At 41.3% G+C, this 26,308-nt stretch overlaps 2 protein-coding genes across 4 annotated transcripts in view; both read right to left on the minus strand.

Moving 5' to 3' along the window:
- Positions 1-14,569, minus strand: part of klhdc8b (kelch domain containing 8B) — a 199,774-nt gene extending 185,205 nt beyond the window's left edge. The window contains exons 1-2 of one of the 3 annotated variants that reach the window (XM_027288885.1): positions 14,496-14,566; positions 14,062-14,183 (exon numbers count right to left, since the gene is read on the minus strand). The gene's annotated coding sequence lies outside the window, so the exon portion shown is untranslated. Of the gene's footprint in view, positions 1-14,061 lie in introns of all 3 variants that reach the window. The other 2 variants (XM_027288886.1, XM_027288884.1) reach the window with 2 other exon arrangements.
- Positions 14,570-17,155: 2,586 nt separating this feature from the next.
- si:dkey-32e6.3 (uncharacterized) lies at positions 17,156-25,059 on the minus strand. The gene is made up of 6 exons (XM_010746208.3): positions 24,614-25,059; positions 23,944-24,116; positions 22,943-23,161; positions 20,171-20,331; positions 19,956-20,088; positions 17,156-19,374 (listed from the first exon to the last, which is right to left on the minus strand). Exons 1-6 carry the CDS (start codon positions 24,876-24,878, stop codon positions 19,198-19,200), a joined length of 1,128 nt encoding a protein of 375 aa, XP_010744510.3. The 5' UTR covers positions 24,879-25,059; the 3' UTR covers positions 17,156-19,197.
- Positions 25,060-26,308: the final 1,249 nt, after the last annotated feature.

A 26,308-nucleotide genomic window follows, 5' to 3' on the forward strand; every position in this document is an offset into this window, starting at 1 on the left:
CTGATAGCAGCTACACTGTTATGATGATGACAGCTGGGGATCAAATGATCAAATCTAATAATAGATAATAACGTCAATGAATACACAGGAAGTGACCTGAGGTGCGACTGTAAGTGTTTTATGTTTTCACATTAAAAGTCCATCCTAGTCAAAGCAACAATATTAATGACAAACTGCTGTTAACCACCACTCTGCACATCAGCTCAGACTGACATTAGACCTAGATGGCTCAATTTTAACTTCCCCAACTGTACACACCAGGCCAAGCATAAACGTACAGTCACAGGACATCAGGAGTTTCATATGCCGCTGATATCTGTCACTGTAGTAACAAATCAACAGTCTTTAAACTGTGACAGCCTGTGAAAACACTTGATTCCAATAAGGTGGTAGTTTGATTCACTCATCTCAGACACACAAGAAGAGCTCTGCAAACATACTATTTTGTCACACTAGCTGTTCATACAAACACAAGCAGGATTTGACATTTTGTGTTAACCGCGGCAGCTGAGATCTGGAAACGGGGTGATAACTAAACAGTTAGATGAGGTGGGAAACAAGCGGTAATGATCAGACAGGTTGTTACCAAGACAACAGTTTACCATGATTATCTGAAACACTTTCACGCACCCTATGACCTACGTACCTACGGCAAGCACAACAGGTCAGATTTGAAGCGTTCTGTGTTCATTTTAACAAACCAAAATGTAACTTCTACTGACATACTGAGCTAAACTCACTCAGCTCAGGTGTTCTTGCTGAAGGTCATATCAGCGATGGCTTCTGCTGTCTGTTATATTCTAAGCAGGCCTCTGGGATGAGCAGATAGCAGGTTTTTTGCTGTTGGTGTGTATATTTGAGTGTGTGTGCAGTAGCCTGCAGCGGCCCTGAGTCATGGTGGAGCAGAGACATTAAGAGGGTTTCACAGCAGGACAGGGCGCAGCAGAGGTGGAGCTGCTTTTTAAACTCCCCCTGTTTCCTTTGTAAATCTTTTCCTCTGTCCGCTCTCCCTCTCTCTAAAGTTGTTTCCTTTTATTCATGTGGTCATCTATATCTGTCAGTGTATCAGCCTCTCTTTACCTCGCCACCACGGGGCATCTGGGAACTCGCAGTGTCATTCAGCTAAATCTCCCCTCCACCCAGCCCGGCAGTTTCCCAGCAGATGCTGCTTTCTTCCTTAAATAGATAAGATGTAAGGGTAAATTAAGAGAAGAAGCAACAGAGGGGCGGGGGCGGAGTAGATGACGGAGGAGGGGGAATAAACAAGGGACAGGCCAGTGAGGGCGGGTGAATGATAAGATGACAAGAAGAACAGCTGCAGAAAAACAAAACAGAGGAACATGTAAAAAAAATATATGGCTGGCACTGTGATGTCGACTAATGTGCACAGCGGCCTTAAAAGCAAGAAACTGATGTGAGGTGAGAAGGAAGGCGGTGTTCAGAGAGGAGACAAAAAAACAAGGACGTGATAAAAAGGAAAGGAGCGATAAAGTTAGAAACGCACTCATCCCCTGTGGGGTTGTTATTTAAATATAGAGCTACGACTGCATTAATGGGAATGTTATACATCAATGATCCCAGCTACGCTCATAAAGTGAGATTAAGAAAAGGAGAGAAACAAAAGAGAGAGAGAGCTTAAAGGAAGAAGAAGAATTATTTCAATGTAGTAATAAAAAATCTTTAAGCCAATTAGTAATAAGATGAGTTGGAAGGTTCTGAACAAGTACATAATAATATCTGGTGAAACCAAGTCCAATCAGATAACAGCAACAGAAGACATGCTTCTCAAACACCGATTAAGATTAGGGTTGGCTTAAATGTTCAAATTTAGCCGCCATCAACACAACAACTGTTGCTCTCATATTTTGGACATATTGACTTCATTTTATAGTTTTTGTTTTCTCTGTAGGTAAAAAAAAAAAAACAAGATCAAAAGCATTGTATTTTTATTTATAGTCCACATAGTACTGACCAGTCACATTTAAGGCTGCTTTGGCTGCAACAGTCCATGTGGCTATCCTACTGGTAACTTTTAATTTATTTATTTTAATTTATTTATTTATCTGCATTGATATGCAGTTATATTTATAGATATAAATTATAGATATAGATATATTTATAGATTAGCTGAAATGTGTCAAACTTGCTGATATGACTGTGGATGACGGCCCAGATATCCGTTTTCTGCATATTCACTGGCTACACCCAAACATTGACCAGAGGCTAAATCATCAACAGACAAAAACTAAACTTTGTAACGATGTGCGATCTTGGCCTGGTCTCACACAAAAGAGGAATCGAGGGATTTACAGATTAAATAAAAGTTAAATAAAATTAAATTGCTGACAGCCAACATATCTGTCCTTACGCCTAATCCTGGTATGTATCTGGAACGTTAAAATAATGGCAAAACTTGATCCAAATAACAGAGGCTGCTGTTTTAAACTTAATTTTTATTCACAGTTTATACTTGAAAAGTGAAGTGGAAGTCTTTCACTGACAAATCATCTTTAGCTCACTTCAGCTGTAAAGCAGTTTTTGAAGTTAGAGAATCAACATTTTCAATTATTTATTTTTTTAAAATCATTTTTAATGAGAAAAAGAATGAAAAGCTGCTACCTGAAAGAATGAGGAGAGAACAGTAAAGAACAGCAGTATTTGGTTTATTTCAACCAATATCCATCCATTTACATATTCCCAGATCAGCTTTGATACACTTCCTCAGATTGGCTATTCTAATTGCTATCCAATTATCGTATTAATTACTCATTAGACCAGAAAGAATTCAGCCTAGTAATAATGTATGTAAAGATGGGAGAGTGTGAACTTCTCCCAGCTGGACAACGTTTCAGAGTACACCACAAAGATCTAACAGGACGAGGAATCCTCTTGTCCCCTCTTGTCCTCAAACCAGATGCACAGCATGACTCAGCTCAGCCATCTTTCAGAATGTATGATGATGATGGTCGCTCAATGTGTTGTCTTGTTTTACCGAACTGCCTACCTAAATACGCCTTGGAGACATTAACATAAGGGGCTATACTGAGTTAGGGGACCAACCCACCAATAAGACTGACACTCCCTCGAGCCATGCTGTGAGCAGAGCTGGGAAAAAGGAGACATGTGGTATGGAACCAAAGTTTAACTAGGAAATATGTGAAATATTTTTGGTCTGAGACACTGAGACATTTCCATCTAGCAGCATTTGGTCGAGCCTAAAACATGAACGTATTGTTCAGAGAAAACACACACCTGCTGTGACCAACAAAACCACAAACAAGTGACACAAATGGCACACGTACATTCAGAAAAGCACTCATGCAATCAAGGCCTAAACGCTGCTGGAGCACCATCAAACACCGGCTGTTAAACCCTGACCCTCTTTCTCTGTCTCCCTTTCTTTCTGGCTGTATCAGTCCCACAAGGTCCTGCTGGCCCCCAAGAGGCTGCCAATCAGCCCGAACATGGCCGCCAACGAGTGGGAGAGAACAGGACCTCAGGGGCCAGTAATGAAATGTCAAGGAGGATACGGACATAATGAGTAAGAGAGCCAAATAAGCAGACGAAGTACAGTGGAGTCCAGGGAATGCAGACCCTGTTAACGAAACTGATGAAAGCAGCACTTTACTCGCAGCATACAAAGCGGCTCTGGGACTGAATACAAAAGACATTTACGCCTCATACTTCTTTGCAGAGTATCAATTCATCTGCAGTGAATAAAAGTGTGTGTTCTCCATGGACAGACATAAGAGGTCAAATGGGCAAAGACGTCCACACTTTGGCTCCAGGAAGTCATGTGATGTGTCTTTTTTTGTCTTGTTTTGTTTATTAATACAAATAATCACTTGCAGCCATAGTTGGTCCATCCAAACTGTCTCCTCGATGATTCAGCATCTTAAAGATCTTTTTTTTGGCCTTTTCAAGCTTTTATGTTGACAGAGACAGCTGAAGAGTGACAGGAATGTGGGCAGAGAGAGAGACGGGGAATGACATGCAGGAAAGAGCCACAGGTCAGATTCAAACCCTGGCCACCGCAGCAAGGACTGAGCCTTTGCACATGGGGCGGCTGCTGTACCAACTCAGCTAAACACCGCCTGGACTATTCAGCCTCTGTGGCAACTTTTCACACTCTTGCCCAGCAAGAGCTCGTATCAATGTCGATGTGTCCAGTGGCAGCAATCATATGAAGCGATCAAAGAGCAATCAGTTCCCATGAGCTGATGTATCTCTGCACCTCCGGCAAACTGAAAATAATACCCACTACTTGGTGTGGCAGCAGTCACACAAAGCAATCACCCAGTGACTTGTTTTCCTCCGGTCTGAGTCTGTGCTTCGGGCAAATCTAAAAATGGAAGCTATCGAAGCAAATAATCAAACAGCTACGTCTCTGCTGATACTAATACTTCAGGTCATTACAGTTATTATTTAATCAGCCTCCCTTCTTCCTACAAATTGCTCCCAGCATTAATAGGCCTGGATTGATTTAGCTAATTTCAGCCTCACAGTTCTTTTCTTTCAAACATACAACTGTTATCACGTGAAGCTCCACAACATACGATCCGCCTGCAACTGAAACTTAACAGTAATAATCCCCCAGTTACTAATTTCATTATTGTTTTCTGCGTCTTGGTGCTGCTGTGTGTGCTCGTAAGTCCGGATCTGACTGTTGCTGAGGTTTTTAATTTGGCTGACAATGGTCAGTTTGTATTAAAGCTGTCTAAGATCACTCTCAGAGACTCCTGATGTCATTCACAGTATCACCATCCACCCTGCACCGCTCAGCAGGGCTGGACGAAGTTTCACTGGAGGAACTAAAGACACTATTATTATCAACACTGCAGTGATTTTATCAACACATGGATCCTTGTTGGGATGACACATTATACAGGCGTAACTCTGAACTACTAGGCCTGTGTTGAAAAAATCGATTTTCCGATTCTGAATCGATTTGCATATTAATTCCTTAAGATCGATTCGTACATCCAAAGATCGATTTAATTAAATTATGATTTTAATACATTTTCCCCCGGTTAACTTTAACCCCACTAGTCGCGTCACTGAATTGAAATAGGCGTGCACCGTGTTTAAACTACACTAAGGGGTCTCACACATGCGAGGTGCGTTCAATGGTCGTCGGTAGATGATGCGTTCATGAACGTGGGAAAAATGGAAATTCACTGGAAATATAATAAAACTACAGACAACAGAACACTCAAGGAAAACTCTACAACTACCAGCCACTTCTGTACGTTCTCTTAAAATAACTGAGGCGATTGCGGGTTACATTTGCAAAGATATGCGCCCGTATTCCATTGTTGAAAACAAGGGCTTCAGGCGACCAAAAAATTTTTTAATAATAGTTAAAAATAGTTTTAATAATACTAACCCGAATCGAGATCAGATCGGATTATGATAATCGATTCTCAGTCTTGAGAATCAGAATCAAATCGATTCTTGGAATTTGAATCGATACCCAGCCCTATGAACTACAGTACTGTCCATTGAACCACCGTTAACTTGAATTTAATTTGAACCTTGAACCTGAACTCAAATTCCAAATTTGTACTAATGATGACCATCCAGACTTACTAAAACAAAGTTTTCACTTACACTCTGTGACTGATTTGATGATTTCACTTCTTGGACATGTGGGTTAAGAAGAACGCTGTGTCTCTATTTGCGTACTTCCATACTGACACTTTTTTATTTTGAGTCTCACACTTTAATGCTTGACCAAAGAAAGTTTTTCTAATAAGATTAGTCACCATACAGGATTTAACCGACAAATCGGTCAATACAAAACAGAACAATTTTTAGAACATAAATTTAAGAAATTAAAAGTAAGAGAGAGTCCCACAAGGAAAAAGAAATACTCCATAATGTTTAGTACAACATATACCCCTATCTCCCATAGACTGGCTTTGATTATTAAAAACATTGGCACATATCAAACCCAGTAAAATCAATGGACCACAAACTGTACAACTGCACTCGGCAAAGCTGCGACACGTTCCGTGTCCTGCTGTGGTTCTAGACAATGCTTTGACTCCAACGCTACAGTGTGTTTCAGAAGCGGCTCTCAGCTCTGCTCTGCAGAGAATACACAGCTAGGCTATTTTTGACGTAAGTATCAGGCCCTGTGTCAAACAGGACAGATCAGGCTGGCAGGAAGTCAGACACAAAAACGGCATAGAGGATCTGGTCAATTTTCAAAATAAAACACCCTGTGTAGACTCCTGATTGTAAAAACAGACAACAATCTAATCTAACAATCTAACTACATAGCCTACTTACTTATGGTGAGAGCATATCAATCAGGAAAAATATATGAATATGAATGACAAAAAGAGTGTTGCAAATAGGAAATAGTTGAAATCCTGAATAGAAGAGAAGTACTTTGGTTTTCAGTTCAGTTTACAGACTTTATCATCCAAAGAACTGAAAAATGGATTCCATTATGTTTTGGTATTTTATAGACCTACTTACACTAAGTACACTTAAGGTACAAGTAGTAGAAATTACACAGCTTTGAGTGAGTTATGAAAGCTCCAAGGCCGATTTTCATTCATCATATATCAAACAACTCGTTTTCTCTCTCGTTCTGGCTTTCCTTTTCTTTTTCTGATGTGTGGAACAAAATGTGGAAATTATTCAGAGAATAACTGCCCTACACCTGTGCACACAGAATTGGGCAGGGCACTACCTGTTAAAATGTTGTAAGAGCTGTTTGATGAAGGCCCAGAGGGACCGAAACATTAGTATTAATAACGAGTGGTGATGCTGTCTTCTTTTCTCCAAAGTGATGCATATTTGAAATGAAGCTGCTATTATCTGATACTGCTACACTGGTTTAGTATAATAGAGGTCAAAACCTGCAGGATTAACTTGTTAGAGCCAATTTCCAGTCTGACCCCAAACGGACCAATGAAAAATGTAATGAGCTCCTGCAGCAACTCTGCCACAACACAATAAAAACACGTTATATCAAAAACACGTTTTTAATAGGAGTGTTCTTATGTGTTCCAAAGATTAAGCCTGAAACTGTGATTAAAGGAGAAGAACAACAATTTTACATATCAAAGTCTGTTTGGTGTCAGGAAGCATGACTGCATGTGTGGACAGTTACCCTTCAGTGTCTCCACACGTAGCTGGGTGAAGTCTGATAAATGGCTCTGATAAAGTGGTATTACTTGAGTCAGTGTCGGTTGGGTCTGAAGACTACAAGTTTGAAAAATGAAAATAATGTGGAGGTGTGGAGTGAGAAACAAGTGAGTTCATCAGACCTCTGTAGCTGCTCCTCGTCTCTGCTGCAGGCCAGAGGCTCCAGGCTACGTTCGCCGCTACTACCATAACACACCTCGATGCCTGAGACCGGTGGTCGAGATGCATTTTTAGTTATGAGTTGTGACAAGGAGAAAGAATGTGCACAATAAAAAAAGATAATATCTTCAATAGTACTGCATTTATTTGTTCCATCTTTAAAAAACACTGAGTCCAGCAAGTTATTGGAGTGCAACACTAGATCTGTTCAAAGTCTAAATTCTCATGAGCAGACATTTAGTACAAATATGACCACCACCGTGTAACCTGATGAACTGTTATAGCAACATAGGTTGAGCAATGGAGCAAGTGGAGCAAATGCATCCTGTTAGTCTATTAGGAGGAGAAAAGTTAGAATTTTGTTACCCCACTCACACTAACCTTGCAGTATGCGCTGTAGTTATCCACTAGTCCAAACACAGTTTATCAACTGGTTATCAATGGTCGTGGCACCCATGATGCAACCCTTCTCAAACCAATAAACAACGTCCTGAGACCAGCCGTCAAGTTCTAAAGTTTGTTTCGACACAAATGTTTTTGATCAAAACAAATCTATTTCAGTTGAACAGATGAAGTGCCGATGTGCCCTCATCATGTAGTATCATTTTTATTTTCTAAAACTACTTGTGTCTTATCTGGTCCGAAGTATTCTCCAGTCAGTCTTGTATTGTTTCTGAACTCTCGTTGCTTTATGGATAGATTTTTTTCCTGTGAGAAGCACTGAGCTGCATCAAAGACAGCAAATGTAACTATGGATTTAGTATTTTATGATTTGGGATGCAGTACAGAGTAAACACACAGCAGGTAGCTGTTTCCTGAAGGTGTTAGGTGGTGTCGAAATGCAGGAAGTTTGTTTGAAATCACTTCTTCTTTTTTTTCTGGTAAGGATCATCAAATCTTCATTTATTATGTATCTTTCCAAGTTGCTCCCCAGTTTTAAAACATAACCAGGCATCCAGTGTCCACTCTTTACAGGTTTGATCATGTATTTTTATGTTTGTTTATCACATTTATTAAGTCCACCCATGCTTTACTTACTGTGACAGGTCAAATGGGTGAAGTGGTCTATTCTGCCTAGTTAGAAAATCTAAAAAATATAAAGATATATTTTCCCCATATTGCCCAGAACAATCACACAGTTTACTGCATTGAGCTGGGAGTGAGCCAGCATCCTAAATCTCCCCATGTGAGCAGGAAACAAACATGTCCCCATAGGACCTCTCTCAATATATCAACTGGACATAAATCATGCTAACATGTTTCCCCGTTTACAGTTATCCTCCACCGTCTGTGTACCATCACGATCCCGCCATCACCCCACCTTGGTCGCACCAGGTCAATGGGCCTAATGAGGGGAATGGTGTCAACAGCTAAATGTAATAAACAATAAGGCAGCTGCTGTCGCCTCCGCACAAAACACACAAACCTGTTTGTTCGAGCAACGGAGAGCACTGCAGAGGATGCTACCTCCACATGCACCGAACTGCTTTAATTAACATGGCAGAGACCTGCTGACACGTGAACCAGCCCTGAGGAGGAACGGGCTCGCACGCTGGGTTTGAGTCTGCATCGCCACGAGTCGAGGAAACACACAGAAATGAAGTGAGACACTATTTCTACTTTTTTCTCAGATGACGTTTAAAAGGGAGGAATTTGGCATTTAGGAAAATACTTGTAGTCTTCTTCCACTCAAAGCACTTCTACACTACATATCTCATTCACACACATTCATACACTAATGCCATTGGCTGCCAGCTGCTCATCAGTTTTAGAACCTAACGAGGCACACATCGATGGCGCAGCCTTCAGGGGCAATTTAGGGCTCAGTACCTTGCACAAGGACACCTGCTATACCTCTCAAGCCGCAGCCACCACTGAAGAAGCAAGTACATAAAACAAACAAAGCCAGAACAGTATCATAGTTTAGTCCATGAATCCAACTGGATAGTCTCAGTTTCAGAGAGACGTTTCAGGCTGACTGTGGAGGTCTGACTGGTCGGATCATTGGATTGGCCATCACAGTGCGACATCCAGTCGCGTTTCTACAAAAGTTGAATCAACTTCTCCACCACAGGTTGCTGCGTTTCTCTGGCGGACACAATCAATTCATTAGTGAAAATAACTCATGAGAAATAATGTGTTAGCTTGTGAGCTTAAGAGGAGCTCATTGGCTGCTGCTGGTTCATGTTTAGTGTGATATCGGACCTCTCCTCTAACTCTTGGTTAGAAAGTGAGGATGCATGTTTCCCAAAATATCAAACTATTTCTTTCAAAGCACTGACTCAATTCATTTGATCTGATTAATTGTTCTTTTCTCCACACACACACTCACTCTCTCACTCACACACCACCCATTTTACTCCTCTCTCTTCAGTTCTCTGTTTCCCTCCCTCAGAAATCTCATCCAGGCCTGGATGTCGCCCGCGTTGGCAGGCTGGATGTCCAAACTGTCCACTGTAGGCATCCCACTTAATCCTCTGATGGGAATATTGGCTCAGTTCCACGCTCGTCCGCCCGGGTTAATTTCTGTAGCTGGCTGGTGTGTGTGTGTGTGTGTGTGTGTGTGTGTGTGTGTGTGTGTGTGTGTGTGTGTGTGTGTGGCCATATCTGTCCCACACAATCTACCTTAATCACGTCTAAAGACATTTTGTCCTGCACACACATATGACAGCTCTGTCCTGCAAAGTCCAGAGGCCTCATTTATCAAACAAGCTGAATGTGTGTGAAGGAACTGTCCGTAAAAATGCTATTTATGAAACATGCATACACACACTTTCACACAATGAGTCTACCTCCATCAACGTGTGCATGCACAGGCTGATTTATATACAAACACCTCCAGAACGCTATACATGGTCAGTCACGTCTCTGAGAGCTTTAATGTAGAGTTTAGTCACTGCTGTCGTGTTTTACACGACATTCCAGCGTTTCCACTTGCTGCCATGCAACTAGTCATTACAAACTAATGTGCTTACACTGTGTGTGGTAACTGTGTGTGCATAACTGATCTTCCTTGTGTGCAGAAATTGTGGCTTTAATTGAAATGTTGCTGAGCCTGTTACTGTCCGATAAAATACTGTTTATTGTCAGACAGTCACTGTTTTAATGATGGTTACATGATATTCAGTTAAACTAACAAAACCTCACTATGGCCAACAGAAATATCCAAATCACAATGTAACAAATGTAAACTGTGTCACAGCACACATCCGGAGCAAGCAGTAACCTCCAGTGCTGGGAAATGAAGCCGGTGCAGAATTGTTAAAAACTGCAATTCTGTGAGCGGCCACTTGAGGCTGGCTGCAGATGTGAGTGTAACCTGCTTCAGCTCTAACAGTGTGGCGATAAAGACTGGGAGATTCAGAATATTTATTCATCAGTGTGCACTAATTCACCTTATGGACCAGTGGCTCAGAAGACTAGGCCGAATGAAGGAGAAAGGGGTCTCAGCAATGAGCACTGAGTGAGCAGAGTAAAGAATATCACAACCACACGTAGATTCTTTTTGCGTGTGTTATATTGTATTAAAAATAATTAATAAAAAAATAACAATATTTCAGTATCACATACATACAGATGTCAATCACAAGAAAACCAAAAAAAATGTTTTGGTCTCTATAGCTAATTTCCTCATTTATGACAACTGTGCTGAGGGTGAATGTTTATAGAACTCACCAGTTCAAATGATATTAAGGCTTAAAGTTATACAGAATTAACAGCGTGACCACTTGACTGACAGGTAAGTGCCATTACAGATGGCTTATTAGAACAACCAGGTGTCATTCAACCCGCCTCAGGTCCGCCGATGATCCAAGTCTTTGCTGAAATTTAGATTAACCAGGAGGTGGAAGAAGCACATCCAACATGGCGGTATCCAGCGTCACATATTTTCATCTTCACCTCACGTCTGCCGCTTGACCTCAGTTGGTACATTAACATTTAGTCATTTAGCTGATACTTTTATCTTAAGCGACTTACAAAAAGGGAAACAATCAAGGTACAATGTGACAAGGACACGTCCAGTTGTTGGTAGTGCTAGCAGAGGAGGTCCTCTCTGAAGAGCTGGGCGGTGTTAAACTCAGTTGGTAGAGCAGCCGCCACATGTGCGAAGGCTCAGTCCTTGTTGCGGAAGCCCAGGGTTTGAATCCAACCTGTGGCTCTTTCAGCTGTCTCTATCAAAATAAAGCTTGAAAAGGCCAAAAAAAAAGAATCTTTCAAAGGAAATCAACATCAGCCACAGAAGAGATGTGATAAATACTGACCCCCAGACAGGTCAGACAACTATATTAATATGCAGCGTAAGTGAAGTATCATTCCGGACTCCATCCACTCCTGAAACTATTAAAAGAATTCAGCTCAGAGAGCACGGCTGAGCGACCAGAGGAGCATCAGAGGGATTTAGAAGACGATAAACACAATGCATACTGAAAAATAAGTGGGCATGCTCTGTTCACATGTGGATACACTGCACTACACCGTTGGATAAAATTCTAGATTCTACATGTGCTCCAGCCGATAAATCATATCCTCCACATGGAAGAAAACATGCTTGTTTGATAGAGACCCCAGGAAGCATCATGCTTTATCTTTGTTTGAGAGAAAATGAAAGCAGGACTGCAATATCTGTCAAAATAATAACAATATGACTTCAAGCTAAACCAAGCTGTGTTATTTAACATTAAGACAAGCAGCATGTCCAAAGATAAATATATGAAGGTACAGAGTGGGGGCAGGTAAAAGAAATGAGATGATAAGATGATGATAATGATGATGAATCTATTCAAATCAACGCTACCAATCCCTAATAGTTCATTATAAAGGCAGATTACAACTGATTCTCAGTGACACAGTACCAGAGAAACATGCTGAGGTAGAGACATTAACGGATCATTTCACACTAAAGTAAATGATTATCTCATTTTCCAACACAAACAATGAAGCCTGACGAGAACAATCGCTGAAAATCACGGGAACGGTTAACTTTGATTACGCCTGTGTACTGCTAAAGGTTTGTCGGCACGCCTGGACGGGAGTGTTCCTAACATGCATTTATCTGATCCAAATCTGTGCCAACACACAGCTGAGAAGGTGTTGCTTTTATCCAGCACATCACGAGCAACAATTAACAGTTCATTTAAGGGTAAGAGCCACGCTGCTTTCAATCTGTCATCACGAAACAATAATGTTGGTGTAACAGAGAAATGCTGCGACGATTAAATAAGAAGTAGAGAAAACAGGTGGAACAGATGTGCAGTGTGGGTATATTTGCCTTGGGAAACAACTTTGACTAAAATAAGTGTCTGTTTTCGTCATGTGGAGACTGGCTGCTTCAGGACTGGTTCATCTTTTGGGCTCTGACCCGTGATCTGAACTTCAGAGTAGATTTAGCTGGACTCTGTTATTTATGCAGCAAAAGTCAAGCGCAAGATTTTTTAGAAATCGACAAACACTAAGAAGAAGAACCTATCCGTTCTCCAAACTGCTGCTAATTAAATCTACAGAATGAATCGATCTAAATTTTCATTTATCCCTTTCTATCTAACAAGCCGCTTTGCCAGCTCCAACATCAACAGCTTGTTTCATACATGAATAATTCCAGATTCGTGACAGTCCATTTGTCAGCGTCCCCTTGCTCCCTCTGCACTGACGATGGCAAAGAGGCAGTGGCCGCTTTTGTCAGAGCACACCGCAGACTTCCCGGTGACTCCTGATGCAGGTTGGCATCTCGCTGGCACAAGGAGAACTGCCACAGCACCTCGCTTCTCTGCTGGATCTAGCTAGACAAGCCCAGACGCTGCGTGTCAGCTGTAATCCTCATTATGCAAATGAACTCACACCGAGTTAGGAGCTATCATCGCAGGTCAGTTGGGAGAAGTATACCCCCGGCACAGAGAGAAGGAGGAAGAACTAACCACCTCTTTGGCAGACTTTAAACTGTAGGATGCTGCTCTTAGGAGAAAGTGAGCATGAGTGAAGGGGTGGAGAGAGAGAGAGAGAGAGGAGCAGGGTGTGTGAGAGCAGCAATCCCAACATTCCCAGGAGGAGGAAGAGAAGGAGGAGGAGGAGGGATCTCTCTGCATGAAGGCACACACACAACTCAGATAAAGAGAGCAGAAAGTTGAGGTTGCTGTAGAAATAAAAAATAAAAAACAGTTTCTATGTGCCGGTGGCTGACAGCTGCAGCCACATGTTTGCTGGGCAGGGCAGCAGATGGCACCGGCTTGTCTAGAAAAGACGCATCTCACTAAACATCTGGATGGATCTGACAGAAAAAAAAACCTCCTCTCCATCAATCTGCACCAAAAAAATCATTAAATTGGTTTGCTCCAACTCCAAAAACACAACACAGAGTCATCACGTGGACTGCACAACATCTGATCACTGAACAAGACATCAAATCCAAGCAGATGAAGTCTAGCAGGACTGACCTGAGATGGGATTATTAATATAACTGTGTTTGATCCTCATCCACCATTTTATCGCCATAACTGCATCATTAAACTTGGGTATCCACACCTGTTCGTACCGATCTGATGTCCGTCAGTAAGCTCCGCAGCGCCCTACAACAAGAACAGCAGCATCTCGACCAGCCAGCAGAGCACATGTGCGCGAAGGTGAAGCGCGACGCCGCATCAACCTTTCGTGACCAGTTCCAAGAAAGTCCGCAGGGGCGCCTGTGCGCGTTTCGTTCGCGGGAAATGAGAGCAGAGAGACGGAAAGTTTGGTGACAGCGGTGCTTACCTTTGTGTAAAGCGAGGGGTCCACTTTGCGCCGGAGCTCACCGGAGCAGCTCCGCGTAAATGTCTGAACACGACGTGTTACAGCGGCGGAACAGAGGCGTGAACGCGGCTCCTGTCGTGTACCTGTTCAGTGACAGACATCCAGCGACACCAACAGTTACTGTCCTCCTCCTTCCACCAGCTCTACACTCCCCCCACCCCTCCTCCTGCCTCCTTTTTCCCGTCCCTCTCCTCCCGTCTCCTCCCCTCACTCACCAGTGCGCATTTACGCAATCCAGAAACACCGCGCGTTCACGGTGCCAGCTGTCCCTCCACCATCTCCACCTTTATCCTGAACATTTACATTCACCCAGTGCTGTTCATGTGTCGTGCCGAGGCGCAGTGAGGCCGCTGCTTTCAGGCTTTTCCAGCAGTATCAGGTAACCCCAGACTCACCTGAAGAGAAGACAGCTGCCTGGAAAGGTGAGGGGGGTCCGGAAGCTGCTCTGCTGCCCTCAAGTGGATCGAGGGAAGTCTGAAACTACACACACAAAAAAAAAAAAACATGTACCACAGTCAGTTTATCTGATGCTATAACACACAGCACAGTGCCACCAATTTATATTGCGATTAATTCCAGCACGCAGCATCGTTTTTATTGTTAAAAATGTTTTTAATTAGACCAAAATAATTATAAATAAAACAATTAGACACAAACCAGGAGAACAATAAACCAGAAATAAATAAAATAAGTAGTTATAAATAATCTAAAAATATATAAATATAAATAAAACAAATTAAAAATAAAATAATTAAACAGGGTCAGGTATGAGTTAAATGGTGCGAAACAGCAAAACTTATTATCGTCTTATTAATGTGTTAAAGTTTGAAATAGGTAATTATATCTTAACAAAGACTTACGCTGAGTGTTACTACAGTAGGCCGAAAGCGCCTTTTGTGACCACTGCAGTTAGTCCCTAACACTAGAAGAGAGGATGAGGGAGTTGTAGTTCATTAAGTGCACCGCATTATTATTATTATTATAAATGCTACACACTGCTCTTTTATTGTGGCTGAAGCAGCAGGTTCCAGTCCACAAGTGTCTATAGATGATACGATGTATATATATCTATATTTATGCAATATATGATATATATATTAACTTTTAAATATGTATATAGTTATTTCTATGTTTTTTGTTCATGGGGGTGCTCAGCCCCGTCAAAACTGTGTTAAATTAAGTTAAGCCCTCAAGCCTTTTATTTTTATTTTAAAATATTTATTTATTATTTTATTTGAGCAGTACCTGTTGGGGCCCAGAGGGGCTCTTCAATCGTAGATGGTATGAGGATACAAATGGGCTGGAATCTTCTTTTTCAAAGGAGCGTGTTTTCTGCTTTGCATGCCACTTTTAACGTATTTTTAATTAATAATAAGTATTAATTATGCATATGGAATAAAGACAGTACACTTGTCGCATTTTGGATGTATTGTCTGGTTATTGGCAGGTGCTGAATCTGTCACCTTTGCACCTTTAACTATTTTGTTGAATATTCTTTGGCCAAATCCAATTAAAACTACTTTTATATTGAACATGCTCGTGCTGTGTATGACAGCTGCTCTTATTGAAAAAAAAACAAGAAGCTCCTTTATAAAGTAACTGAAGTCATGAAAAGCATTTCTTCTCTGATTCTGATTGACTGCAGTGGGAAAGGCGCTCTGGTCGACAGGACTTGGTTTATTTAACTTGAGTCAACTTTAATAGAGCAGGCAGCAGAGACACAGAGCTACCACAACAGGTTATTCATGTGTTATCTGCGACATATAACAGATAGGCCCCCTTTTATGTGTATGTTAAAAAAAAAACCCAAAAACTAGACTCTATGGGTATATGTTCTGGAGTATGTTAGAATACTGTGGATGATTTTGTTAAACAAACTTAATACATTTTCCTAGTTGAGATTCAGAGAGAATGAGCCAGCGCTGGGTTAATGAAACTGCATTATACAAATGCAGCCATAACTATATTAGGCTGGGGAAAGCAATGCTTCAGAAGAGGCAGAGATCCAATTAGAGCTGCTGCTAATTAGAAGAGCAGAAATGTTTTTGTCAGAATGTTTCAGCTTTGTTTGATGTTTGTAAGTCAACAATACAATGAAATTTGCTGGGCGAGAAGGTCAGCTCAGTGTAAGAGCACTAAACAGTGTAACAGTACTACACATAATGAATGAAAATAAGCTAACAACAAAATACAAATACAATAAAATATAAAACTAATACAGCAAACTGGAGCAGCAGACACTACAGGACACATTATATGTTACACTTCCACAAAAAAGTTACTCTTTATTCTACTTCCCTTCCAGCCACCATGACTGACACTGCGCCATCTGCTTTGGGAGTAAATCATCAAATGTTCAGTCAGTTGGCAGCTGTGTCATTACCATCAATCACCATCAGCCTGGGACAAACTGCAGACATGACTCGTCACACATTAATGTGTCTGACCTTTGCCATAATGAAGCAGTCAATAACACAAATGTATCAGGAGAGGATGAGTACATTTACCCATTCAAACATTCCTGCCAAGCTCAGCTTTTTAATCCCATGCCAGACTACAGAGAGAAAGGAAACATTTTATTTCACTTCCCCATCATTCGGTCTTCTGCTTTTTTTTTTTTTTTACACCAGAAGTACCTCGAGGTAGCTGCACAGGAGCTGATAAATGTGTGTGTGTGTAGAAGATAAAAATATTTGCTTTGAAACGGCAGGAAGAAAAGAATGTAAGTCATTATAATGTACAAAAGTAGACAAATTCATGTACTTTGCACCCTTTGACCTTAACACTTTGTACTTTCTTTAATTAATCCCCAGTGGACCTGACTTGGACACACACAGGTATTGATCAGTAACCTATCGATGATTTATAAAGGAACCGAAATGGAAAAATCTGGAATACAGCCATGAGTTGGCTCCTTAACGGCCTCCCCTCATCGATCATACTCTTTTCCACGGTGTCAGAGCAGTGAGGGCCAAATCAATTTAACGTTACCCACCGTACATCTGTAATTATGTTGTGTGTTAGCAGGAAGTTGTAATTATACAAAACACCAAACGGTTTAACCAAAAACATAAAGATTTATTTAACATATGTCAATATTAATATCAGAAACACAAATATATGAAAATGTTCAAGTTTTGATGTCACCAGCAGAACTGATGATGATCTTGTGATGTGGATGTGACTTCAATGCATAATGTTACAATATTTCATAAATGCTTGAGCAAAGTTTTCACAGAGGTTTCAGTGTGCAAAACTCAATGCAAAGTGCAAAGTTCACCACAAAATACTCTTCTTCTATTCAAAGTACAAAACACAAACTAACTGAGAATACAGCCACCTCGTATTAACTCGCTTAATAGTTTGAATGTTTCATAGTTTGAATCAGTGCATTATGTGTCTGCAAGCATCTCTTTAATCTTCACAGAAATACAGTATGACTGAAGCTTACTGTATTTTTAGATAATCAAACAAAAATCATTGAAACATTTCAGGTTTGGTGACCTGAATAAATCATGTTCATCACTTGCCTTGCATAAATGAAGAATTTACTGCAGTATAAAATCGATATTTATAGTAATAGAGCATTCAATAAACACAAACTGTTTATTTACTTCTTCAAAAAGCTTGTTATCATTGCTGCTGTAAAGGAAACGACCACTGCTGACTGGTGATGAGAGTTAGTTTGACAGTGTTATATGATAATGATCATTCTATTCAAACTCACTGATAAACATATACAGTGTGTTGATGCTCTCATCAGTCTATGCTTGTATATGGAGTGTAGCATTTTTGTACACGGAAACTGCAGCACCACCCTCACCATTGCCTGTCTTTACATTTTTAATGTACTCACTTGCATGTTCTCTGTTTAAGTAAATCTGTGCTCAATATATATGAAAAACATTATTATTATTATTATTATTATTATTATTATTATTATTATTACTACTCCACTGTTCCCAGAAACCTGTGTTTAGATTATTGATACCATGTGCATTCAGCTGTGTCTAAATCTGACCCGAGGAAAACAGAACCATTAACAACCCTTCCTGAAAGCTTAAAGCTCAATAAATATACCCTAAAACCCGCAAAGCAAAAATTTGCAGAACTTCCACACAAATAAAACTTATTGAATGTTTCACACGAGGGTGTTCTCAAGTAATAAAAACTGCAGTAAACATTTCAGTGCAAACGCACCCCAAAGCCATGTTCAAACTAATGATTCGTCTCAGTGCATCGTTTAGATATTACTTTGTATAATCAAACAGATCTGGATTAGCCTTACCTGATCATATTAGGACGTTTTGTTTTGTTATGAATTCATGTTGGTTCCTTATGGAATGCTGTCTATTGTAAAAGTATTTGAAGTCTGATTGCTCTGCCTTCATAATGTGTTTACAGTGCGCTCTGAGGCATCAGCCTGAAGTAACACAGTCATACCCCATTTCCTTCCGATTCCTTCTCAGTCATTTGGAAACATTCAAGTATTACCTTCCACTGGATGTAAACAATGCAGACGATGACAAACAATGGAAGTCAAGCTACATCAAAGTGTCTCACCCTGAGCATGGTAATTAAAAGAGCCAAGCCTCGGTGGATTATGCTCTCTACACAACAAAACGAAACACTTGGGAGAGTTTTTCACCATATCTGACCCCAATTATTCTGTCTGACACAGATTTCAGAGAGTTAGGGCAATTATCCCAGGGTGTGATTAGTCACAGAGCCTCTGCTGCAATCAAACAGTCTGGCCGGGCCACTTTACTGCTTCATTAGGTCCAAAACTCTTTTTGCGGCGGTTCACCCTGGGACAGCAGAATCTATCTGTGAAGTGCTGTTTGTATAAGATGACATTCTTTTAGTGCTGGCCTCGACTAGATAAAGTATTTGTCAGAAACTTTTTAAAAATATTTTTTCTTCAGGTAATAACTGTGATCATCCATTTGCAGTGCTTTAAGAAGTCATCATGTGTCTACCTACAGTCTGCTGTGTCTGCTTCCTCTGTGTGTGCTGGGACTGTTATGTCTGGTTAATATCACCCTGAGCTGTAGGTTGTCACACAGACAGACAGACAGACAGAGGTTTAACTGTGTTCTAGCCTGCCCCCTGCTGAAGATTCCTGTCATAGTTTTCCATGCAGATGTGGGCACGCTGAGTGAAGTAGTTTAGGTCTGATATGGCCCGTAGGAGATCAGTCTGGACAAGTGTGAGGTCATAGAGCTCAGAGGTGCAGGCCATACGAGTGTTATCGCTACCCCGGTCCAAGAACACCTGAGACACAGACACACACAGGAGGGAAAGTTCTGTTAGCTTTCTGAACCAGCAACAGCCTCACCAACACATCTTTAAAAAAACAGTGCATTAGAGTTGATATACAAGGTTTGATCTGAACGTGTTTGGCCTGCACAGGGATGACAGAAGCCATATGGTCGGCTGTTTAATGTCAGTTCAAATGAAGTTCACAGGACACCAGAAAAAAAATGATTCACCTGCCCGTTAATGTTCTCCAAAAACAAACAAGCTCCATGCAAAATTAAAAACAGCAAAGAGAGATCAGAAAGCTCCGTGTGTACAATGCTCACTCCTCACAGAGAACGACTTGATGCTGTTTGAGGCTATCAGACGTCATCTGTGCTGTTAAAGTCTCCTGCTGACAGTGTGGCACAGAGTGAGAGACACTGCACTGCACTACAGTGTGTTTACATGTTTATCTCTTCAGAGCTCTCAGATCCTCTAACTAAAAAGTTGAATCACCTCTACAGTGAAAAGAAAATGAGGAAAATTAAAATATAGCTCGTTATTTCTCCGATATATCAGCCACTATCAGTGGTTGGTGTGTATATGTGACGTACCTTAGGATGAATTATGGTGTCCTCGTCATTCAGGCGTACGTTGTCGTCTATGAAGATGTGCTGAACATTGTGGTCAAAGGGGTCGACCCACAACGGCTTCCCTCCACGAATCGAGTAGGAGTTACACACCCACCTGGAAACAAGAAACATGGATGGATGAAGGGATGGAGGTCACAAAGACACAATGATGGTGGCTTGAGGACTGTTATATGTACCAGTCAAAGTGGTCCTGAAAGCCTCCCAGGCCCTGGACGGAGCTCAGGTACTGGTACAGGCCTCTTTCTCCATCGCGAGTGGACACGCGCTCTTTGCCTCGGCTCAGGACGACTCCCTTCTTGTTGCAGTGGATGTGGCCCGGGGTCATATTCACACTTAACTGAACCGAGAGCAACAAGAGGAGTCAGAGAGGGGAACAAAGACTTCTGAAGTGTGTGAGCAGAACAGCAGGAGTATTTTCTGTGAAATGATTCTGTTATTAACACATGGCCTCCGGCAGACTGAGCTGCCATATCAGCATTTTACTTTCCCCACATATTAAAACAAAGTGTGCAGCCAGCGACATAATATTAACTCATAACAGTGCGGATACTTTACAGATAACAACCATAAAACTACCCAGCAGCTGTTCATCAATGAAATCATTTTAAACTCAATAATTTTTAGCACGCCAGAAAAAGTTGACATGTTAACACTGTCATTAAGGTTTTAGCTCACAGCAGCGCTGGACTTGAGCACAGCCTCACAGGGGAAATAGCTTTGCTGAACGGACCAACATAATTCTTCTGGAATTTTCTATCCTTTGGTTACACAGGGTCACGCACGAGCCTTGAGGTCAGTGACGGTGACAGCACTAAATTTATCAGAGAAGACAGTGTTTGGATTGCCAGGTGCCAGCCAGTCTCAACGTTGAAGAAACTGAATGTTGGCCTCCTAGACATTGATGTTCCATTAACATAAAGAGCCAACAGTGGCTCCAGACTAGAATGTGCTAACATGTGTAAAAACACTCTTTGACTATTTTGGGGTGTATAGTTGTGGTGTCTGTAGGGATTTAAAGTCTGACCACCAGCACGAGTTGGGCAGAAAGTGAGACTGACTCAGACGCTTACATGAGGGGGCTATTTCTCCTTGGCCAAGCTTCAATAAACATTAAAGTATAAGACTTCAGAGGGCTCCTGAACACTTTCTTCCCTCCTGACCTCACCATTGATCAACACTTTCTCCACACAGCTAACCTACAACTGACCATTTAAACAATATCCCCTCTTTTGAGTACCATCATGTACGGAGCTTAGTGGAGACTAGTAAGAGGCTTCCAGCCGCTCACATTCATTGATTCACATCCAAGTCTTTTTCCTCTGGGATCGCATGCTGACTATTTTACAGTGATGTCACTGAATAGTTGCTGTCATGTGGCTTAGAATGCTTTAACCATCATGTTGTGCATTTGCATTAAAATCTAAGAAGTCAAAAATAAATGAAAAGTCTTCTTTAGGTGGTGGAGTGCTTTTCCTGCTATGTGACTGCAGTACATGGACACATAATTGACCAATAACTCCAGGCTTTAGTGTACTGCTTTAATTAGACTATCAGTTCCCCCACTCACCAAGAACTTAATGAGGCGGGAAAACAAGCAGCTCCAGTCACATTGTGTCTCCTGATTGATTAACCCCCCTCCCCCTCCCTGTCTGTCAGAAGGCCGGGGATGAATAACATCTGACAGGAGACTGTTTGAAGAAGATTTCCACTGCGCTCTCCTCAGACATCTCACTGTGCCCGACAGCTTCACTGTCTGACATCTCTTCCGCCTCGCTCCCCATCATCTGTCCATTCCACTTGTCCACTTTACCCTTTAAAATCAATGTGTTCCACTCCAAAGACAGTGAACTGGTACAAAACCCCGTGGAGTCCAGGAGATGCACATGTCTGTGATTATTTGCATGTTTCGGTGGGAGTGTCCATGTTGAAGGGAACGGAAGGCTGAGCTCTTGGACAGGACATCGTCGTGGTCACCCACCCATCCAAAAAACATCAGCACACACAGTGAAGAACACTACAGCACATCCAAAAAACTAAAATAACTGAATGGTTTGTGGCAGATTACTGTTCTTATTAACCCTGCGAGGCAGCTGGACCTGTAACATCACAAAATCATGTCACCAGGCTTCATGGTATGACCTCATGCTATTCTTTTGTATTGTGTAAAGTATTCAATCACAACTTCCCAGATGGTTCTGTGTAATAAAACAACAGCGCAGTCTGGTTATGGTCTTTACTGCAGTTCTAAGACACTAATCACAATCTACAGACACTGTTGCAGCACAGCTACGAATGAAATTAAATCTGTTAGCAAAGAATCTTGTTTGATCTCAGTCTCTGCAAAATACAGAGCAGGGGAGTCTTTCTAGATTCACGAGTAAAAACTTCTGAAGGTTTTTAAAAGAGCAAAACAAAGTCCATGGTCAAACAGTGACCGTTATCCTCTGGCCTGCCTCACACTGCTCTCAGACACACTTACTTTTTATGTCAATTACTCATAAACCAAAAAACATCCTGACGTTAGGACTGACACACTCCTTTGTTGAGGTTCTTCTAACTCGACCAGTTAGGAGCTTATTTGAGGAGATTTGTGAGTGTGACCCCAGGTTCATAAAGGTAAAGTCACCAAACTCTGTACAAATCATTTTAAATCTCATTTTATAATTAGATTTATTCTAAAATGCATTCATCCCAAGACATTCTTATCCTTTTAAACTTTTTGTTTGTGTGCTTCTAATTGTCTTTGTGCAGCTTTGAAGAACATTGTAACCCAATGTGTTATGACTGTTTGACTAAGTGTGCCTTAACGGTGCATTGAGTGTGATATTTGCACATGAGGTATTACCATACCTCCATAAATCAATTTTGTAACCATGTTGTAATTTGTGTGAACTGACCATTTAGCCTAAAAGAATAAAGACTGTAGCATCAGTGTGATTCCACCTCACCTTGAGATCAGGCAGATCAGGGAACAGTGGATGAGCCCCTTCATTCAGCGCTTTAGATACGGCCCTCAGCACGCGAGGTAGGTCAGATCCGAACGTACGAAAAATGATGGCAAACTCCCTTCCCTCCTGCACCAGGTCTCTGAGCAGCTGGAAGAAGGAGGGCAGGATCCAGTGGTACAGTCGTCCATCCTCTCCTTTAACAGCCAGCTCTCTGTCCCCCTGCAGGGAACACAGTCAGGGAGCAGTCAGTGACACGGAATTGCATCAGGGATGAAGGATGCAGTGTAGGTCTCAACACATTTTTTTTTCCCCCAGCAAATCTTATTTATATTTGAGGCGCCACTTTACCATCTGTCCAGGGAGCCACTTTGGCAGTGGAACTGATTCACACACACACGTCCTAAACACTTGATACACTGTGAGGTTTGAGCTGCATGACTGAACAGGTCCAACTGCAACAGCTACAGAATATTCCATTTTCCACATGATGTTATTTTGTATTTTAATAATAAAAAGGAAAAATAAAGAACTGGAACTCGGCTGCGTAATGTTGACTGTTCGCTTCACTTGTGTAACTCTTATTTTGAAGGTTAAGCTGGCAGCAGATGACTGGTTTGTCTGGTCTGCGCTCACAGAAAACAGTGACATCATCAGCTGCTTCAAAGTGTTGAACGGAGGATGAAAAGACGAGCTCGTACAGAAGCAGCACAGCGAGATCTAGAGTATGTCAGTGTGTGATCTGAAATAGAACCTACAACAAACAAACACAGACTCTCACAGCATATTTGTAACTGCAGGGTTTTTCCTCAGCTTCTCCAAATTCTTTCGTCCTCGAAGACAGTAAATATCTTTGGATTGTGGATAAAACAAGACACTGGGCTTTGGGAATCAACATTTTTCACCGCTTTATGCACCGAACAACTAATGGAGCAAGTGAGAAAATGACCAGCAGGTTAACGGATCGTGAAAACGTGTTTGTTGCACTTCAATCATCTGCTTGCCTTGACGCCCTCGGGCCAGCGGAGCAGCTCCAGGTGTTCGTCCAGAACTCCGCGGAAACGTCGCCCCGCGGCGGTGGTGAAACCAGGAGTCCGTCCAAACTGGGAGTAGTAACTGACCGCATCGTCGCATGGCGGGAGCAGGGAGGGTGAGTCACTCAGCCATTCCCACTTTCCTGCATAAAAGGTGAGGGGAATGAAGATAGGATAAGATAATACTTTATTGATCCCACAACGGGGAAATTCACTTATTACAGCAGCGAAAAATAGAAACCAAAGGAGGGAAACACAAGTGTGTTACTAGGGGAGAACATAAGCGTTACAGAAACAAAACAAAAGACTTATGATTTATTTAAAATCAGTGCACAGACTGTAGAATAAGAATGCAGTAGTACATTTATGACTTTTAAAAAGGTATGCTCTAACTAACAGATCAATAATGGACAATATGACAAACGAGACTCTGTCCTGCACAGATCATTAAGTCAATGTTCATTTCCATAGTATCATAATGAGCACAGGAGAATATATTACCTCAGTCCTTTGGGTCTGTTGTATTATTGATGATCTGTTACTCAGACTTCAATGATGTTTATAGATTTAATAAACATCTGACTTCCTTCCGTGTCAGCTGACACACACACACACACACACACACACACACACACCTTACCTTGTGTGTTCATCTTCCCCCAGGTGACAGTCGTGAGGAAGTAGTCCAGAGCCGCCACAGTGCCCTGACCCGTTATGGCGTCTGACACCAGTATGGTGTTGTTGAGGTCCACATGAAGGACTAACTTCTTCCCCTGGTCGTGGTTTGAGGACGAGCCTGTCACCGCGGGGTCACCTGTCCCACACCAAAGCTCGGGGACATTTCCACCGTCCGTCACGTCGTGTTGTTCGGCTTGGCGGCCGCTGCTCTCACCGTGCCCCTCCATGAGTGTGACACGAGTGACGGCTGCTCCCGTTTGGAAATCTCCGGACTGAAAGTTTCTGTCTGACCGGCTTATCTGCCTGACTCATGCTTATTCACCGGCACTTCCTCCTTCAACACGCCATGGTCCTCTTCTTCTTTGGCGGGATGGGGGGGTTGTACACTACCGGGCAGAGGAAAGCGCGCCATCTCCCGGGGCTGTAAAACAGCTGTATCATTAGATTAGATTAGATTAAATAAATAAATAAATAAATAGAAAGATAGATTACACAAAGTGACAACATAAGAATAAAAATATACTATAAAGCAAACTATACATAATAAAATATCAAAAAAGCAATAGTAAATACGATAAAATAAAATATATTGTACAGAGGTATATACAGCAAGTTGGCAGTGTTGATATGTACAAAGTAATAGTAATATAATGGGAATTTCGATTCGGCTCTTTTTGGAGAGCCGGTTCTCTTGCTTCGGAGCCGTCTTTCGGCTCCCTACATTTTATATTGGTTTTATTAATTATATAATATAAATAATAAGATAATAATAATAATAATAATAATAATAATAATAATAATATTCACGTTGTTGTATTGTTGGTAGTTTAATACATTATATTTTTAAATGTTATTATATTTTATTTTATTTTTGACATTGTAAAGCATTTTTTTTCAGTGCATGCTGTGTAAAAATGTGCTATATAAATAAAACTTTTTACCAAAAAAAAAATGCAAAACTGCCTGAAAAAATGAATTACTAATGTAAAATACATACGTGACATCAAATGTTTATCCTTTATGGCTTTATTTTACAAACACACTCAACCTTGAAAAAATGCCACAAAATAAATTATAAAGTATAAAAATAAAGACCCAATTAGGCATGGCACCAGGGAGAGGAGACAGTGAGGCACTGAAGTGAAAAAAAAAAAAAATACGGCTCCCGAAATCGGCTCCTGTCGTTCATTTCAAAGAGCCGGCTCTTAGAACCGGATCGTTCGTGACCGACACATCACTAATTAGTAAACACACAGGTGTTTGTTTGGCGTTCACCTGGCTAACAGGCCTTTGACATTAAGTAGTAGGGTCAACACAGGTGTTTCCAATAATTACTAACTAATTAAGGTTCCGTTCCATTTATTGTAGCAGGGCTTGAGTTGACCTGCAGCACAGCAGCACCCTGACTCAGCCTGACCTGAATGGAACTGAGCCTTAAACAACAACACCTGTGTTTACCTACAGTTCATGTCAAAATGGATGCTGTGAAAAAGGTGTATTAGAGCTCAGGCCATAAAAGCTCCATGGACTAATGTGACCAGTCAAAGTGTGGATGATAAACAATGTTTTAAACTGGCTGCGTTTTCTCCACTATGAACCAAAAAAGCAGCTGGTGGAAGAAATAGTCATAGAAGCAGTAACATAGAGTAGAAATACT

Source organism: Larimichthys crocea, chromosome XV, assembly GCF_000972845.2.
Source record: "Larimichthys crocea isolate SSNF chromosome XV, L_crocea_2.0, whole genome shotgun sequence".
Taxonomy (NCBI): domain Eukaryota; kingdom Metazoa; phylum Chordata; class Actinopteri; family Sciaenidae; genus Larimichthys; species Larimichthys crocea.